The sequence below is a fragment of the Cuculus canorus genome, chromosome 29, assembly GCF_017976375.1.
Source record: "Cuculus canorus isolate bCucCan1 chromosome 29, bCucCan1.pri, whole genome shotgun sequence".
NCBI classification, from domain to species: Eukaryota; Metazoa; Chordata; class Aves; order Cuculiformes; family Cuculidae; genus Cuculus; species Cuculus canorus.
This window is the reverse complement of record NC_071429.1, coordinates 2,305,932-2,325,358: the sequence shown is the minus strand read 5'-3', so window position 1 is coordinate 2,325,358 and position 19,427 is coordinate 2,305,932. Positions and strand designations below refer to the sequence as shown.

The window sequence follows — 19,427 nt, the reverse complement described above, 5'->3', positions numbered from 1 at the left end:
GATCACAATTTAGCTACAAAATATACCAACCATCTCCCCATTTGCAATAGAATTTGCTTATAAAGATAGCGTTCCTTTGCAAAATATCGCCTACCGTACAAAATGAGTCCGGACACTTTGCGCTTTCAGCACAGAAACCACACGTCGGAGCCTCCAGAACCCTTTGGTATAGATCTTCCATTTGTCATTTGATCATTCCTCTTCTATTTGGTTTAAAACTTCCAAAGCACAGCAGAATCTCCCGACAGAAGAAGCGTTTAATTGTACAGATAATCAGCACACGATTTATTTTCAATTATAGATGGTTATCATGCCCAGAAACTAAGAACAAACAACCATGAGATCACTCTGCAGAACCTTCTGGCCACCTGCCCTCATCCTACCGCGCCCTCTTTGGAAATAACGGGACACGTTGGATTCTCTGAAGAGAAATCAACACCCTCTTTCCCAAGCCTCTCACCGCTTCCTGCAGATCCTCTCCAAATCAGATATAAACACAGCAAACATTGAAAACAACCCCAACTTTTTAACCTGCCAGCTGAGAAAGAGTAAACATAATTTATACTTCTAGCAAAGTATCAGCTCTCATCACCCACACCTGTAAAGAGCGACTAACAGGTTAAAAGAAGAATATTTACAGACAAGTAACTGAAAGAAAAAGAAAGGATTGAAAAAGAGTAAGAAAGCAAAACATATATGGTTATAAACGTTACTAATAATGTCAACTATGGTGATGATTCCATTCTGTCCACATTTCAACCCAATGCTGCCTCCGTCACCAGAAGCACCTGTAGAAATTCTCAAAGCAATTCTCGCCTGCCTCGGCGAACACGGCTCTCGTCCGCCTGGAGGCGCAATCGCTGCTTTATGCAGTTTCCAGTTGTGCCAGCAGGAATTGTGGTGAGGTTTTCTCGTTTGTACTTTGTCACCAACACGTTGTAAATAAAATCTAGACAAATCTTTACGTTGTGAAATCTAGGTAGAAAAGTTTCATTTTTGACCTTTCATCTAGTTTAAAAAATTCAGTATAAAAAAAATTTCTCCTCCGAAATTTCAGTCCACACAAGTTTTACCTCCTCCTCTTACACGCTTTTATGACAGTAAAGATCTTTCAAAGTTTTTAGCTCTTCAATTAGAGTTTTGTTCTGATTTTCCAGGACTGCAACTCGATTTTCCAGGCATTTCACATACTCCTTCTTCTTCCTACGGCACTCTCGAGCAGCTTCCCTGGAACAGACAAGCAGAAAGGAGTCCTGTGTCCAGTTCTGGAATCCCCAACATAAGAAGGAGATGGAACTGTTGAAACGGGTCCAGAGGAGGCCACAGATATGATCTGAGGGATGGAGCACCTCTGCTGTGAGGACAGGCTGAGAGAGTTGGGGTTGTTCAGCCTGGAGAAGAGAAGGCTGCGGGGAGACCTTAGAGCAGCTTCCAGTGCTGAAAGGGGCTCCAGAAAAGCTGGGGAGGGACTTTTCCCAAAGGCCTGGAGTGACAGGATGAGCGGGAATGGCTTTAAATTGGAAGAGGCAAGATTTAGATTAGACATTAGGAAGAAATTCTTCACTGTGAGGGTGGGGAGGCCCTGGCCCAGGTTGCCCAGAGAAGTTATGGATACCCCATTCCCTGGAGGTGCTCGAGTCCAGGTTGGATGGGGCTTGGAGCCCCTGATCCAGTGGGAGGTGTCCCTGCCCATGGCAGGGGTGGGACTGGATGGGCTTTGAGGTCCCTTCCAACCCAACCCACTCCAGGATTCTATGATTGGTTATTGGAGATTGGTGTGGCTCAGCAACGCTGCGAGAGGAGAGGAGAGCGCAGGTGCTGCACCCATGAACTGAGCAAACCGGCAAGAACACGGGGTATGTTGAGAGCAGGAATTTAGCCAGATCTGATAACACACAGGGCAGTCAATCAGCAGGGAAAAACAGATGTGTATTCTTCAAAAGACAGAGCGTGTGGTGTGGACGGAACTGCCCGTGGATTTGGTTGCAGACGCACTACACCCGCTGATGGCACAGGCAGTAAAACCAGCTCGCGGGACTCAGAATTCCTCCTCTGAAGCTACATTTTCAGCACCCTAAACGAACAAATAAATCCAAGCAGCCCACGTGCACACTCCTACCTGTTCTTCATCAGCCTTATTTCTCGTTTCAACTGTGGATCATCGGTCTTGCTTGTCTGTGACGTCAGAGTGACGGGAGACGTCATCACCACGGTCTGGGGCAGGGACGTGGTCGTTGGGGTGGTGCGGATCTGGTAGGTCTGCATGTCTCCTGATGCAGCTGTAGTGATAAGACATCAAAACAAGGTGGCATTAGGAGGTTCCATCTGCATCAGGGATTGGATTTAGGAGTGTTTCCAGGCATACTCACTCTGCACCACCACCTGGTTGCTGGGGACCAGGATCTGCTGGCCGTCCGAGGTCTGTGCGTACTGCAGGATTGTCGTCCCAGGCTGAGTGCCACTGGCGTTCGTCATCGTTAGCGTCTGCAGCCCTTGCACGCCGTCGGAGCCTGGGCTGGCCAGCTGCAAGCCATTCGCAGCAATGGCAACTTCAAGCAAAAAGAACAGGCACAACAATATCAACAACGTTTGTAGCCATAACTTATGACAGAAAGGGAAATCTGTGGGCTGTGCATCTGCCCCCACTGCTGAAAACCAGAACCAGAGAATCGTGGAGGTTGGAAAAGACCTCTAAGCCCATCCAGGCCAACTGCAGCTCAACCCCACCATGCCAAATAAACCACGTCTTAGAGTGCCACATCTTCATGAGTTTTGAACCCCTCCAGGGATGAAGACTCCACCACCGCCCTGGGCAGCCTCTGCCAGGGCTTCACCACTCCTTCAGTAACGAAATTTTTCCCAATGTCCAATCTAACCGTCCCCTGGCGCAACTTGAGGCTGGTTCTTCTTGTCCTATCACTTGTTACTTGGGAGAAGAGACCAGCACCCACCTGACTCCAACCTTTCCAGAAGCTGCAGAAAGCGTGCAAAAATTAAGACTGAGTTTGTCTGGAGCCTTTAGATCCCAGCCTACTTCCATGTAATAACAGCACTAACTTTGTGAACTGTTAGATAAACAATCAGACCTTTTGAGTTTCATCTTGAATAAATAATAAAATCTGTATTTTAGATCTTAGGAAGAAATATTTTGCTGTGAGGGTGGGGAGGCCCTGGCCCAGGCTGCCCAGAGCAGTGGGGGCTGCCCCATCCCTGGAGGGGTTCCAGGCCAGGTTGGATGGGGTTTGGAGCCCCTGATCCAGTGGGAGGTGTCCCTGCCCATGGCGTTGGAACTGGATGGGCTTTGAGGTCCCTTCCAACCCAAACCCTTTCAGGATTCTATGATTCTGAGGCAAGTTGACAGCTGTGTCTGGTTAGGCACGAGTTTTGTGTAACGTACTGTACTGTCCCGTGCTCGTCTGGTAGATCGGGGTGGGAACGGACATTGATGTAACAGTGGAGACCCCCGGACTCTCCTCATCTCCTTTCCGATCGCGCGTGTCATCAGAAGAAAGGTCTTTCAAAATTTTTCTATAAAAAAGGAGTTTCTTTATCAGTTCGAATAGTGGGCAAACCCAACAAATTACTGCAACAACCAACCATCCCCATTTTGCGTGACTAAAATATTAACGTATGACAGCTTTGGGGATTAACGACATATTGTACGAGCAGATCGAACACACGTTTCAAGAGAAAAACAACCCAGAGGCTGACAAAGTGTATGAAGCGATTGAAAGAAGTTGCTATTTTGGTTTCAAATAAGAATACAAAATGTATCAGGTATGGTACTCACCGGTAAGAGGGACGGCGAGCGAGGATGCCTCGAGCTTTCTGCGAGGAGCCGATGCTATCTGATGAATCCTGAGAATCTTCGCTCTCAGACAAAGATACCTAAAAACACATTCCATGGGGTTATCCGGTGCGCTTTCAAAGAAACATCCAGAAGCCGTTACACATTTTAATTGCGCATAAGCGAAAACTGCACAAAACCTACACAAATTAATGAGATTCTCCTAAACTCTACCACACCAAGAGCTGACAAACGTCCACCTGCTGAAGCTGTTCCAGCTGAACTGAACTGCAGCACTAATTGGTACAGACACTATAAACTGGCAGCTGGAAAAAGTACACGTGGTTTCTTGGTTTTATAACTATCTTACAAGCCCAAGGATCTTCCCTGCTGATGTGGTCTGGAAAGGTGAGCTATTCCACATGCGAACGTGCCTACGGAGCTGGTGGGAAAGGAATCAAGAACCTCAGTGATGTACAGAGACAAACTGATAAAGGCCTTGAAATCTTTTATGTAGACAGAAGAATAGCGTCTTTCGCTGGTCAGAACACAAGTCAAACAAAAACAATAGTTAAAGCAGCAGCAGATGCAAATATGTAATCCTGCAAAGTATTAGCTATAATTTTCTCTTTATTCCACTGTGTTCTCATCCAGTTAGCAAGTGGTTTATTCTCTGATGCTCCTTACTAAATACAAGCTAACAAAACATTTGTTTGTACTTTTGTGTGTATTTCTACTCATGTGCCAGCAACAAAAAGTCAAGAAGAATACCCACAGCTTTTGGAAAAGCTTTTCTCATTCAGCTGCTGCTTCACAGACAGAAAACAACTCGCTACAAGCATTTCACCCTGATCTAGTGGGATGTCCCTGCTCATGGCACGGAGGTTGGAACTAGATGATCTTTAAGGTCCCTGCTAACCCAAACTATTCTGTGATGCTGTGACAAGCTGCTTGTGTATCAGGTTTTTTCCCCTGTGAGCAATAAGGCTGCACGCTCATAAATTACGGAAAAAAAAAGGAAAGGATGGAGCCAGCAGGGACCCTGCAGCTAAAGCACAATGAAAGGAAAGGGGTTAGCGGAGACTCAAGCAAAGACAACCCACTCCAACACCCGCTGAACTGCTTTCAGTGAAGAGAAATGTGTTTTCTTTTCCATGATCCAATGTCGCAGGAACAATGATAACAGAAAATACATTATGGCTTTACTTTGCACGGTTAATCAATTTAATGCTGTATGAATCGATAAGCAAAGCACTGAGGATCGGCGACACCTCTGTGTTGAGCACCCAGCCTGTGTGCCCAGAGCGGGGTTCCCTAGGGTAACGCCAGCCCCGCGCTGCCCAGAAGCTGAACCAAGCAGGATCAGATTTGGCTGCGGACTCCCCCGGGGCAGCTCTCTGAAGTGGCTTGTACAAAAATCACGTGGCAAATGAGGAAGGGACAAAAGCAGAACACACAGGTACCACAGAAACGGGGCTGCAGCGCATGAGATGGGCAATGAACAGGTCATGCAGGGCTACCTTCCCCAAACACACATCATCCTTCTCTCTCTGCTCTCTTTATGTGTTACTAAACCATACTGGGCACACATCTGGTAAGAGCACCAACTAAAGAGCTGTACGTTTGGGCTGGTTTGGGTTTTTAATCAAGGGAGACAATGTCTAATAATTTATTTCAATTCCAAAGGCTGTTTTACCGCTATAAAGAATTTCAAGCCTAAATAATCTTTAACAATGACGTGTCCCCCAAGTCCCGCCACGGGGTTGCCGGCCGTCTCCTACAGCTCGGCCAGACGAGCTTTCACAAGCCTCTTCCTGTACAGAACACAGGATTCCGGGTTGGTTACCAGATGTTCTGTAGTTACCTGCACTGTTTGCACCTGGGGTGAGTGGATGACAGAAGAAGACTGAGCTGTCTGGATGACTCCCTGGACCTGGACTTGTTCTCCAGGAAGCTGAACGACTGTCAGGGGAGCAGGACCTCTCAGAGACATCTACAACAAACCACAGGTTCATTAATAGAAGCATTTGTAATCAGAAAGGGTATGTACATGTAGGACAAGCAGTGGAGAAGAGGCATCAGTAGAAGCTTCCTTTAAGTCATATTAAGTCACAGAAGGCACTCTTTAAAGGTGATACAGATCTGCATCCCAAAAGGCTGGAATGGTTCCTTCTTTGGCTTTGGGGGGAGGGAAATCAAATACGTAGCACTGTGCCAATGATTAACATGACGCAACTTCAACACACGCAGTTCTACAGTGAACCACAGGGAAGCAGAGTTCTTCCGAACCACAACACTGAGACTGCGCACGCTGCTTTCATCGGACTCCATCCACACACAGAGAAAGCCCCACACTGGGGCCTCCAGGAAAGCTGGGGAGGGGCTCTGGATCAGGGAGTGCAGGGAGAGGACGAAGGGGGAACCGTTTTGAGCTGAAAGAGGGGAGATTGAGATGAGATCTTAGGAAGAACTGTTCTCCTGTGAGAGTGGGGAGGCCCTGGCCCAGGTTGTCCAGAGCAGTGGGGGCTGCCCCATCCCTGGAGGGGTTCCAGGCCAGGTTGGATGGGGCTTGGAGCCCCCGATCCAGTGGGAGGTGTCCCTGCCCATGGCAGGGGTGGGACTGGATGGGCTTTGAGGTCCCTTCCAACCCAAACCATTCCAGGATTCTAATTTCTATAATTTGTGGCAGGTTATATTTTTTTTTCATTCCATTTTAAGCGTTCGCTGAACTTAGATGAGCAGAAATCAAAGTGCCTAACAAGCAGCTTGAATTCTCACTGGAGTTAACAGGCGGTTCAGGCACCAGTAGAAATGACCAATGAGAGGAGAGGCTTAGGACAGAGCAGACTAAGAGTGCTGAGGCAAAGCAGGTGGCCCTGCGAAGAATTCGGTGTGATTGAGTTTTTCTTTAAGCAACTGGTGTGGGGCTATGGTGCAAAGATTTCACAGAGAAGGAATCACAAGAGTCGAGTACAGCAAACGCCAACCAAGTTACTTTGGATGTCCAAGGCAGGAGGGCTGCATGAAAGACACCAACTGGGGAGGAAGCTGGAGGAGACATGGAGTGTGAGAAACAGAACAAAGAACAGATATTTCCACATCAAAATTACAGCATCTGTTTTTAATGGTTTAAAATCCAAATCTCTATAAACGTAGCTGAAATCTAGGCAAGAAGTTAATTATTGCCGCTACTCCGCTATAAAATACTGCTCACATTCCAGTAGGTTTGTATTTTTTGATGTTAAACCTCTGCAGTTAAAAATGTATTACAGTTATACAGGGCGATGCTTAATAAATAACCACTTTCCTCACCAAATTTCTTCACTGCTGTTATTAATCTGGTATACATGATGCTAACTTTTCATTTCACACTACTTTTGCATCGTATATCATAATTTCAAGTTACACTGGGATCTTTATATAAAGCCAGGCAGAAACCAGGCTCTGACCAAGCACCAGGACGCTCAACCAGCATTCGGTCCTGCCTTTGCCTCCTGCATTTATCTCAATTTGGCATTAAAATCAAAACGGCCTCGGTAGGGCAAAACAGCGGATGAGCCTTTGCTGCAGCAGGAGCAGAGGAGCAGACTTCACCCGGAAAGAGACGTTCGTTCAGATGGAGAAATCTGAATCACGAGGAATTCCAAGTCAAAGCTCTGATGTTACCTTGTAAGAAGTATGTCATATTTCCAACTTCATAGGATGTATTACATGGAATACATCACGTTGTGCTAAAATCCAAGTGTTTCCATGGTGCTGAGGACCCGGGGTTGCTGTTACCACAAAAGCAAATGCTTTTTCTGGGAAAATAAAGCAGGAACTCAGGCCCTTGGTTCAGCACCGAGCGGCTCCTGCCTGTGGGTTGGTGCCCATCTCAAAGGATGCATGATCCAACAGAACCACGGGCTGCGTTTTTGCATTGTGTGAGCACGAGAACTAATTTTACTCCTTTTAATCCAATTCACTGCATTCACTTTGTGTTGCCCATCACCAAACTGGTCCATTTTTCTCAACCTCCTTTGGTTTTCTCTTTTCTGTGCATTTCTAAATCTCAAGAATTAATAATTTGTAGTACGTAAAAAGCGGCTCTTAACTACCTCAGATGTTTGCTGAGATTTGGCCAGGCTTTACCTGTTGAGCAATATGAGAGAGCTGAGCTGCCTGTAGTGTTGTACCTTGTACGGCGGCTGTTTGGGAAGGCGCCCCGGAACTGTTGCTGCCGCTCTTGTGCACCTCTTCCATAATCGGCTACGAGAAAAGCAACGAGTTAAACGCAGTTAATGATCAATTTGAACAGCAGACAGGTGCCTGACTTCATGGAATCTCAGCCCATCATGCTTCGAGCTTAATTTGAATGTGTCTAATTCGTCCTTTGATGTCATTTTCTATTACGAAACAGCATTTTGGGCTGCAATGCCCCACGTTGTGTTGTGCCTTCAGACGGGGCACGAGGGGAGCGACGCGGTGGGGGCAGGAGGAGCGCCACGCCAGTGCCCACAGCAGCACAAAGCCTGCTCAGAACAGGAGACGAGCCCCGCTTTGCGGACGCCGCAGTACAAGAGCCGACAGCACGGCCCCCATCCCACCCCAGGCTGCGGGCGCTGTCAAACCCATCCACCGAATTTCCTAGCTTTCCATAAAAACAAAGAGGTCGTGAGAAGTTGGAAGACAACCAGGATAAAGCATTTACACTAAAGAATATCCTGCTCCAAGTAAAATAGTTTTCCGATATATTCTACCCAAGCACCAGCCAAATCTATTTTAAAACATGTGAAGCTGTAGAAAAACAAAACTGGGAGTCACAATCGAAGCACAGAGAACAGAGTTTTGAATTTTAAGTGCTGCAGAACTCGCTCCGTCTCCACATAAAGCAGACAGTTACGCTTCCCTCCTTTCCAAGACCTGATATTTAACCGTCCAGTGTGTCCTGACAGCATCTCCCCTTCGACACCGTGGGCTCAGGAGTGGAAACCGCCTGCTGTCGGAAGGGCGAGTGGGTGGAGGAGTCGAGAGCACCAGGAGCTGATGGGTGAGCGTTAAACATTTTGTCACAGAAGGTTTGAAACTGTTGAGAGGACAGTTGCTATGAGACTGGAAATTACATTTCTTTCTGTGGAAATGTGAGTCATTGATTTTTCCCTCCCGAGATAAAACCGCAGCTCCGTCAGCCTGACGTACACCGAGAGGGTAAAAAGTCAGCCAGTGCCGAGAGCAGAGCTGTGTCCTGGTGATCCTTACTCATCCGAGGGGTCCCCTGCACAACTCCTCCATGGCGTTACCAAAACAGGGCTTTGTGGGGAGAAAACTGATATTTTGGTGACACACGAAGCTGTGCCCTTTACAGCACAGAGCAGACCTTCTCCAAGATTGGACAGAACTTCTGCCCCTCTGTTCCTCTCTTGTGAGACCTCATCTGGAGGATTCCATTCTGGAATCCTCAACATAAGAAGGAGATGGAGCTGTTGGAACGGGTCCAGAGGAGGCTCCAAGGATGATGCGAGGGCTGGAGAACCTCCCGTACGAGGACAGGCTGAGAGAGTTGGGGTTGTTCAGCCTGGAGAAGAGAAGGCTCCGAGGAGATCTTAGAGTGACCTTCCAGCACCTGAAGGGGCTCCAGGAAAGCTGGAGAGGGGCTGTTCATAAAGGCTGTGGGGATGGGACGAGGGGGAACGGGGATAAACTGGAGAGGGGCAGAGTTAGACTGGACATAAGGAGGAATTTCTTCACAATGAGGGCAGGAAGGCCCTGGAACAGGGTGTCCAGGGAAGGTGTGGCTGCCCCATCCCTGGAGGGGTTCCAGGCCAGGTTGGATGGGCCTTGGGCACCTGATCCAGTGGGATGTCCCTGCCCATGGCAGGGGGTGGAACTGGATGATCTTTAAGGTCCCTTCCAACCCAAACTATTCTATGATTCCCAACATAGCAGCGATTAGAAACGTAAAAGCAATTTGTCCATAGTTTTGGCTGAAGCAGCAAAATGAAGGCTTCGCTTTGGAATAAAAGCAAGGAAGAGCTTCGGCTGTTCCCAGCTCCTGGAACCCTTCAGATTCCCAACCCTACCCTGATGGGCTTCGCTAGGATCCCCCCATCGCCACGGTGCTTCCCCTCCGCGTGGCCCAGAGCTGGGGATCCCACCTGGCCTTGGGAGAGCGGCAAGGGCCGGCCTCGCCGTCCTGTGCCCTCTCCTCCTCTCCTTGGCTCTCCTCTGCCGTAGCTGCTGCAGAGCCGCAAAAGCCGGGAAGGCTTGAAAAAACTGATTTGAAACTTGATTGAAATTGAAATTTGATTTGAGTTTGATTGAAAACTGAAGTAATTTAAGAATCTTGAAACTATAAACAAATGAAGATCAGAATTAACAACAAGCCTGCACATGGGACGCAGCTTTATCCTCCCTCGAGTGTAGTTTTAGGTTCTTATAAAGCCAAATGCACATTTTGTGCCCCTGCGCGCCGTGTCACAGTTAAAGAGGGCACCGTCAAACAGAAATCCAGCCAACAGCAACAATTAAAATAAGTTTCCAGTGCTACAGAAACCCCCAACTCATTTCTGTAGCAATGAAGCACCCTCTGGCTCGCCCTCTCTCTTTTTACCGTTCTTCTACTGTGAAAGGGTAACAACAGCCCCAAAAAAGACTGCAAGAAACAGTGAAACAGAGACAGAAACCAACCCTAAATAAACAAACCAGGGAGAAAGCACAGAGGGTTTTGCTGTTTTTCCTCTCCCGGGTGTGAAGTTCCACTTATAGGAAGAAAAGAAAAAGTATTTCTCATTATAAATCTGATTTTTGAAGTTTAATTTGTCTCCGCTCGCCCTGTGATATTTAACTGCACATTCATCCACCATCTATCGGTTTTAGTAAAAAATATTAACACGAAAAGATGTAGCGAGCAATTTTAGCAGCGTGAACGAACGTTACTACCACATCCGACACCCTGGGCCCGGCCAGGACAATGTGCGTGCCTCTGCCCGGTTAAAACCACCTCATTAGCTGGAAATCCGCAAGTTTTCCACTGGAATGACCCTCTGTTAACACCTGAAACAGCGATTGCCATCTATCGACTTTTAGAGAGGATGTTCCAAGGAAAAACCTCAACCTGCAAAGTCTCAGCTCAGAAAAGCAGCATCAAAGGTGGAAAACGTATCGGGGTTTTGGCTTTTCACGAGTAAAACCGCTGCCGACAACAGAACACGCGTTTAGCTGAAAACAGCCGCACACTTTGGGGTGAAGGATGAGTTTCACCACCTCAGAGACCAAAAAACGGGGACTCCTAAGAGGAACACTTGATGTTTCGTTAGCCAGAATATAATTAATCACTTTTAACATTCTGAAAGGTACGGACGATCCTTTTCAGCACAAACCCACGGCCTCCACACAGCCCCACTCAACAGCAATTTCATTTAAACAACGGTTTTGCAGCAACAGCGTCACAGAGTTTGCTCTGAAGGACTGTGGTACTTTTGAGAATCGGCTCCCTCCTCCCAAAGAAACTCATCTCACCTCAAAATTGAGTCTGAGCCTCAACCACATCTTACTTTTAAACCGCAACTTGGAACAGGTTGCTCTGAGCTGGAGGGGTTCCAGGCCAGGTTGGATGGGGCTCGGAGCCCCTGATCCAGTGGGAGGTGTCCCTGCCCACGGCAGGGGTGGGACTGGATGGGCTTTGAGGTCCCTTCCAGCCCAAACCATGCCAGGATTCTATGATTTCACTGCGTGCAAGTTTAATTTCTCATCCTGAAGTTTGTAGACACCCTATAATCCCAGGCTCCTTAGTTTGAATCAGTAAAAACCCTCAATAGCTGAGGAGCATCACCTAGAGAACAAATAAGCAAACAAGAAAATCCCCTTCCCACAACTTTCACTTATCCTCATGAAAAACACCCTAAAATGCCGCAGACCTGCAGACACTACACCTGTGCACCATGACCTCTGCAAGATCTCAACCTAAATCCCTCTTCACTCCCATGTCCCACAGCTGCCGCCCCGCGCTCGCAGCCTCGCGGCTTCGGTTCTGCCCATCCCCACTGCCAAGGCAGCGAGCGTCTGCAGTTGAATGTTCCTAAAATGAGCAAAATCGTGGATTCTCAGCCTCAGATGAAGCTTCAAAGCATAATTAGGAGGCAGAGGATGAGAGAACGGAATATCAAAGCTGTCATCAAGGCAGAGAGGAGTGAACTGCAGCACAGGAGCAGCAAAGGAAGAACCACAGAATCATGGAATGGGTTGGAAGGAACCTCAAAGCCCATCCAGTTCCAACCCCTGGCAGGAGCAGGGACAACTCCCACTGGATCAGGGGCTCCAAGCCCCATCCAACCTGGCCTGGAACCCCTCCAGGGATGGGGCAGCCCCCACTGCTCTGGGCAACCTGGGCCGGGGCCTCCCCACCCTCACAGCAAAACACTTCTTCCTAAGACCTCATCCAAGTTCTGTTTTGCCTCTTGAAACCCAGCAGAGGAGAGGCCTGGAAGGTTCCTCAGGGCTGATATATTGCAAAAGGCAAATGATTTATTTTAAAGTCTCTATAAAGACAGAAATCAAAGAACCCTGGATACAGAATTTCATTCTCAAGTACCACGTTACCAGAGTCAAACACTGAGAGACAGAAAGCGATTAAAAGGACTCGATGAGATTATACTCTGGTGATCCAGTGAAATTCTGCATTCTTTAAGGTCTCGCACAAGCTGCCGTCACAAATGACAGCAGTTCAAACGCCATTTACTTAATTCTGCAATTAAGAAACACGGGGAAAGTTTTTTCATCCAGCAGACTGACAGAACTCCAATTTTTTGCAGAAATCAGGGAAAAGCAGAGGCAAAAGACAGCACGTCCCAGCCAGTGCCAGAGAGCAAGCGAGGATCCCTGAGTCTAAGCGTCACGGCGCAGGGTCAGACCCCATTCTACGCACAGGAACGCTGCTCGGAACTCCAGGAGTGCTGTCCATGCGTGTTTTCCTCCACTCACCCCCACCCTGGCCCTCTATGGCGAAATGGAGCTCGGTGAGCATCCCCACAAGCAGCAGCTGCGGAAATAAAAGCCTGCGCCCAAACCCACGTGCGTTGCACTGACATGAGGGATCCTGGCATTCCGAGAGGGAAAAATCAGCAGGATCACACACAAATGATTCACGTCTCCTGCTGCCCTGGCACCCGCAGCCTCCAGTGGGGAACACAAGGCTCGCAACGTGGAAATTAGTGGAGGAAAAGGCAATCCCACTGTGGAGGGGCAATCCCGGTGGATCCCGGGGGGCTCTGGGAAAGGGGCCCTTTCACCAACACCCACTCCGATGGGGCTGGAGCCAGGGGGAGCCCTGTGCCCTTATCCCTCCTTTCGCAAAACCCCTCAAAAAGGGACGGGGCTGGGGCGGAACTCGGTGCCCGTGTCTCTCACAAGGTCCTCAAACGGGGCCGGAGACAAGGGGGGGGCTCAGTCCCCGTGTCCCCCCTGAGCCCCTTCAAACGCGGATGGAGCCGAGGACGCTGTTCGGTCCCCGTGACATCCCGCAAGGCGCTGCCCGAGGCTCGGGGGAGCAGCCCCGGGGCAGCCCGGGGCATCGGGATCAGCGGTCTCGGCTGGGGCGGCGGGACGGGAGCAGCCGAGGGGTCCCGGGCAGGGACGGGAAGGGCCAGGGGGACCCCGGGAAGGGACGGGAAGGGCCAGGGGGTCCCCAGGCAGGGAGAGGAAGGAAGGGCCAGGGGGTCCCCGGGAAGGGACGGGAACGGGACAGAAGGGTCCCAGGAAGGGCCGGGAAGGGCCAGGGGGTCCCAGGAAGGGACGGGAGCGTGGCAGGGGGTCCCCAGGAAGGGACAGGAAGGGCCAAGGGGGTCCTCGGGAAGGGACGAACCGGGGCGGTAGCGGCCCTGGGAAGGGGCGAGGGGGCCCCGGCCGTCCCCTCGCGGCCCGGAGCTGCGGGAGCGGCGCGGCCTGGGCCGGGCCTGGGCCGGGCTCGGCGGGAGCGGCCGCTCCGGGCCCGGCGAAGGCAAACGGGACCGGGGTGGGGAGGCTTCCCCTCGCTCTTACCTCAGAGGCCCGCGGGGCCCCGCCGGTGGCCGCGTGTGGTGGGAGCCGCCGTCTCCGCCTCAGGAAAGCGGCGGCATCGCAAACCCGGCGGGGCCGCGCGGGACGGGCGGGCTGCGACCATAGAGTCCCTGCCGAGGCCTCGCCTAGAAAGGCCTACCATAGAGTTCCCGCATTGAGAACCCCGCAGAATGGGGGGCTAGAGCGGCCAGGCACCGCCTCCGCCCTGCCGCTCCCAAGAGCGGGAACAATCGAGAGCGAGAGATAGAGCGGCGCCGCCGGCAAGCGGGGAGGGCGGGCGCCCCTGGAGGACCAAGGGGGCTCGCCTGGAAAAGCCCGATCCAACCCGGGAGAGAGGAAGGGGCTGTGGGGCGACCCGAGAGCAGCTTCCAGCGCTGAAAGGGCTGCAGGAGAGCTGGGGAGGGGCTCTGAATCGGGGAGGGCAGGGAGAGGGTGAGGGGAACGGTTTTGAGCTGAAAGAGGGGAGATTGAGATGAGATCTTAGGCAGAAACGTTCTCCTGTGAGGGTGGGGAGGCCCTGGCCCAGGTTGTCCAGAGCAGTGGTGGCTGCCCCATCCCTGGAGGGGTTCCAGGCCAGGTTGGATGGGGCTTGGAGCCCCTGATCCAGTGGGAGGTGTCCCTGCCCATGGCAGGGGTGGGACTGGATGGGCTTTGAGGTCCCTTCCAACCCAACCCATTCCAGGGTTCTGTGATTAAAGGAAACGGGGCAACTCATCCCGGGAATCGGTGTTAACAGCCAGGGCGGCTGTGCGGGTGCTGGGACGGCGCTGTGGGGCACCTGGGCTGCGAGAGAGGACAGCAGCAGCGTTGACTTCTCGTACAGGGAAACAGGCTCAGCATCTGCTGCTCTGCCTCACCTGAGCCCAAAGGAGACTGCTCAGCTTCTCAGGCTGAATTTATCGCCGAGGACCCGCAGGAGCCGCTCAGAGGCCGGGAGGAAGGATTTCACTGAAGCGTTTTCTCAAGCTTTATCACTTTCCTTTTTCTCTCACCAACTCGCAAAACCCACACTCACAGCTCATCAGGACACGACAGAAGGGAAAAGGCTTCGGAGGACAATTGCTCCCGCTGAAAGCCTCAGTCACTCGCGCTCGGTGGCTGCACAGCAGCAGCGTCCCTCCCTGCACCGAAATGCCTTCGCCCTTCCTGCAGCTGCAGCGACCAAGCTGGGGAGAACCCTGGAGTGGGTTGGGTTGGAAGAGACCTCAAAGCCCATCCAGTCCCACCCCTGCCATGGGCAGGGACACCTCCCACTGGATCAGGGGCTCCAAGCCCCATCCAACCTGGCCTGGAACCCCTCCAGGGATGGGGCAGCCCCCACTGCTCTGGGCACCCTGGGCCAGGGCCTCCCCACCCTCCCAGCAAAACATTTCTCCCTAAGATCTCATCTCAATCTAAATTTCTATAAACAAGTGGCAGAACCATCAGCAAAAATACTTCCAAGTTCTCCCTTTCCCCAGGAAAAACGCTCCCCGGTGTCTGCTTCCTTCAAAAGAAACAAATCTCCTTTGAGGATCAGCAGCGGAAGAACTAAACGCAGTCGGCCGCAATCAGGCATCAATATTTATTAACACAAGACAAAGGAAACACAATCAATGCGTTAATGGAACACTGTCCAGCCAGGTGTTAAATTTAAAAATGTATATCTAATCTAATTTTAAATAAATAAAAACTTTATACATAATTACAGGACGCTGTAGTCGGAATTTGACAATGGTGAATAGGTTGACAGAAATGAAAGAAAAATTGCATTTAGAGCTAAAATTTACCTCGTTTTTCCAACCTTTTTAGACAGTTAGTAGGACACATTGCAATTACAGTTATTTAAATCCAAAATGCAGTGCAAATTGTGACAAAACAGGACTTGAAGTCACCTGTACCCATGAATTTTGCTTCGGGAATATTCATAAACAGTAAGAAATAAAACCATTTTAGTTCGAAGCATGAAGAATTCCTAGTTCTTAAGTTTCACGGCAGGTCTGAGCAAGGGAGCTGATGCGCAACAGTAGGAAATAATTTGCCTTCTGCAAATGGATAAAGAGAAACTGGCACTGAGTCTGTGTCCTGGGACTCGGCCCTGGATTCAGCAGGAAAAGCCTCCGACTCCCAACCTGGACCTGAAACATCAGCGTCCCGGCCGGTTTTCTGGAGGGAAGCACCTCAGGTTGTTCTCTTGTGGGGAGACACCGAGGAACTGCTCTAAAGCGGAGCAGCCCGGTCCTTTTCTGGCCTTCCCACATCAAGCGAACAATCAGTTGGGAAGAACAAACCGACCCTGAGCTCAGCGAGGCGAGCGATGAAGCACCCAGCGCTGAGCGGTCACGCTGCGAGGATGAGCTGCCGTCCTCGCGGGAGAGGGAATGACCCGCTGGGGGCCTTGGCCCAAGTCATCAGCAGAGCCAGAGCTGGGAATCGGGGATTCCGGAGTCAAAGCTCCGTGCTTCCCTCTCCGGTTCATCGCTTTTCACTGCACCAGACCTGGACAAAAGCACTCAATGAAGTGAAAACTGGCCGGCTGCTCCGCGTCACTGGCCATCCAGGAGGGAATGTCACCTCATCCTCCAGGCAGGACTGTAAACGTACGCAGAGAAATGCCACCCGCCAGAAGAAAGATGAGGAGTTACACAGTAAACTTGCAGGATAAAACCCCAAACCCTAAGGAACTGTCAATGCCAACATCAAAAGCCAAATGAAAATAAAAACAAGGGAAGAAATCAAATCAATGCAGTACATCATGCAAAAACGCCATTTCCCAAAGTCCATCGGCCGCCTGCTGGGAATCTCCGATCAGATCGATCCCGGCAGCTTTTTATGTTTGAAAAACTGTGAGTAAAAATAAACGACAATCCTGGAATTGTACTTAAAATCCACTTCAATGGACAAATAATGTATTTGTCGGGCGAATTTACCCAAAGCTTTAATTTGGGGAAGAAAAAGGTCAAGACCATCAGATTTTTTTTTCTGGAATGGGTGACTGAGAGTCACTTTGTGGTGCAAAGAATCATAGAAAAGAAATGATGCACAACGGAGAGCACCAGGGTTGGTTGGCTGAAAAGAGAGAGCAGTTTGTGTGCCTCTGACTTTACCGTTGGTAAAATCGTGGCACCAGTGGTGTCGGCCCCTTCCCTCAATCCGTGGCCAATCTGTTAAAAACTAGATCTGTTCAAGACTTGATGCACAGGGGGGTTTGGATGGAGGCCTTAAGGAGCCACCGTCCGCACCACGAGAATCCCAGCGGCGCTGCGCTCCTACAGCCGTGGCAGCACCGGCAAAGGGAACGGCTCAAAAGGGGCACCCGTGAACTGAGAACTGAAGAACTCAAGCCCAGGCTTGCCGCGGTAACTTCTAAATAGACTCACCCACCAGATATTTATCAAAAATTCAGAGCTCCCCGGCTGAACGCTCAGCTCCTCTCTGCAGGGAAAAAGCTGACAGGACGCACCAGGAGTTGTTGAAGGACAGGATTGGGGTTTGCTCCCTGCCTCGCCATCTCCGGCGTTCCTGCCGTGACCCTTGTCAAGACGAGCCGCCCTCTGAACGAGGAACCCTCGAATATCGCGGCGACTGCGCACCACATCGCACTCAAAACCCGCCCCTGCGGCATCTGGCATCAGCTCGCACTGCTCACGCAATTGTATTTCCTTAACACCTCCAGGAATTTCAGCGCTCTTAGAGGATTATTAAGCGTTAGACAAAAGAAAGGTGATTTGGAGTCAAATCTCAAGCACCGTCTCCCTCCTCCTTGAAGGAGGAGCTCGTGCCCACTCCGCTGAGGCTCCCGTCTCCTTACTTTTACTCATTTTCACACCAACACCACGTTTTGCAGTCTGGGTCATTAGTTTTCACAGTTATTTAGTGTTTACCAGAACTTCTCTGTCTCAGTTTTGTGCTCCTCCTGTAAAAATAAAACTGTGTTCAACTCAAACCCCACAATTATCCGAGGGAATTCTTTGAGGAGAACTGGGTCGTTGCCTCCCAGGTTACATTAAAGCCTGTTTACAAGATTTCTTGCTCTGCCAAGCTGACTGAATCGCACAGAGGGAATTGAACTGTCTGAAGGGTTTTTTCCTTTCAAACGCAAGGGGTCCCAGAGGCAGAGGTCGCTCAGCGACATCATTTCAGTTGAGCATTTTGGATTTGCACTGCGATTTCTACCCAATTCCACGTTCCTGTTTCAACTCAGCCTCCTTTAGAAAGCCGTGCCCTAAACCCGGGGGTTTCGAGGCGCTGTGACACACTTCTGGCCAGCAATAAAAGACTACGGACTGAAATAAGAAAACCCGTGACGGTCGTGTGTCTCTCACACTCATTGTTGAACCAAACGTAATTATGCCAAGAACGACAAAAGTTAATTCGTCCTTAAAAACGCCTCCCTTCCGCTATCATCGTTATCCAAGTTAATTTTCTATCTAAGTGAATTATGTATAATAATATTTACATATTTAAAATATAGGCAAAATTCTTTTTAAAGTCAAGAAATCTCTATAGGAATAAGTAACTCTTCGATTCCGTAAGTTATCGATTTGGTCATGGCACGATTTTAAATAGGTTGTGTGATCCCATGGAACGCGAAGCTACAGTAGAGATGCAGAGCACGTTACAGAGCAGGGAACTGCAGAACTCTGATGACCCTTTTCTTAATAGTTTATTATCTTAACTAAATAAACCCTCCCCTTATAGAATCCTAAACCAGTATTAGATAAAAATACAAATATATACAACGGATGAAAAAGTAACACTACTGTAAAGGCCTTAGGAATCTCGTAGCTCACACGTTTGCCAACTCTGCGTTTTCTATAAAGCTAATATTCCAGTAAACTGTTACGAGTGTTTTCCATCGCCTACCACATCGCCTTGCGTCTGTCGGTAGCGACCGGGATCTTACCACCACAGGAGGAGATGAAGGGAATATGGCAGCAATCTCAAACTTTAGCTCAAGTATTAGTAATTTTCACCAGCTTCGTTTTTAGAGCCACCCTTGGTCAGTTCGTGGTCCCACCAAGCTTCCGACCGTCCCTTCCCCATCCACGTTACATGTTATAAGCTACGTAGATGGGGTCTAACTGATCCGCTAGGAAACTGTCACGGAGGTGCATTCGCTGTTTCTCTCCTCTGGAATTGATAGGGATAACTCCAGGATCCACTACCACCACCACTCCTACAATTAGGTAATGTTCTTCCAAGACCACGTTTGTAACGAGAGGAACCAAATCCAGGGCTTCCTGTTCACAGCCGCAAAGCTCCACCACCACCACCAGCAGGTTGGTCCACGTGAATACAGCACTAGGAGTGAAAAAGTAAAAACAAACCGGAAAATCCCAGTTATTTTCACAAATAACAATTGTTTTTCACAAATAACAAGAGTTCACAACTCTTCACCCTCGGATGGAATTGGCCACCTGCTTTGGGCTGGATTTCCAAGCAACCTAACTCCAAGAAGACCTCGTCCTGACGTGTCAGAGATGGGTTCAAACATCTCAACCCTACCTGATGTGACAGATGAACTAAACACTGCTTTTCCTGACTCAAATGTAAGCAGTTCTTCACACCACAAAGCAGGAAATCATCATTTCTATTTTAGATTAAGGCTTGTGAGAAAACATTGAGT

The 19,427-nt window shown here is 49.7% G+C and overlaps 2 protein-coding genes across 4 annotated transcripts in view; both read right to left on the bottom strand.

Moving 5' to 3' along the window:
• Nucleotides 1-239: 239 nt before the first annotated feature.
• On the bottom strand, nucleotides 240-13,971 carry ATF1 (activating transcription factor 1). The gene is made up of 8 exons (XM_054051406.1): nucleotides 13,802-13,971; nucleotides 7,919-8,035; nucleotides 5,652-5,780; nucleotides 3,791-3,888; nucleotides 3,398-3,528; nucleotides 2,370-2,549; nucleotides 2,120-2,279; nucleotides 240-1,227 (listed from the first exon to the last, which is right to left on the bottom strand). The coding sequence occupies exons 2-8, from the start codon at nucleotides 8,027-8,029 to the stop codon at nucleotides 1,083-1,085; spliced, it is 954 nt and encodes a 317-aa protein (XP_053907381.1). The 5' UTR covers nucleotides 8,030-8,035; nucleotides 13,802-13,971; the 3' UTR covers nucleotides 240-1,082.
• Nucleotides 13,972-15,354: 1,383 nt separating this feature from the next.
• The window catches only part of DIP2B (disco interacting protein 2 homolog B), a 76,181-nt gene continuing 72,108 nt past the window's right edge, over nucleotides 15,355-19,427 (bottom strand). For all 3 annotated transcript variants that reach the window (XM_054051339.1, XM_054051340.1, XM_054051341.1), the window contains one exon: nucleotides 15,355-19,102. In XM_054051339.1, coding sequence (XP_053907314.1) covers nucleotides 18,850-19,102 — 253 coding nt within the window. In that variant the 3' untranslated portion in view covers nucleotides 15,355-18,849. The remainder of the gene's footprint in view (nucleotides 19,103-19,427) is intronic.

Coding starts and splice junctions, on each gene's coding strand:
- ATF1 (XM_054051406.1), bottom strand. CDS start 8,029: ATGGAAGAGGTGCACAAGAGCGGCAGCAACAGTTCCGGGGCGCCTTCC. Junction 2,280..2,369: donor CAACCAGGTGGTGGTGCAGA/GTGAGTATGCCT, acceptor TTATCACTACAG/CTGCATCAGGAGACATGCAG. Junction 1,228..2,119: donor ATAAGGCTGATGAAGAACAG/GTAGGAGTGTGC, acceptor TGTCTGTTCCAG/GGAAGCTGCTCGAGAGTGCC.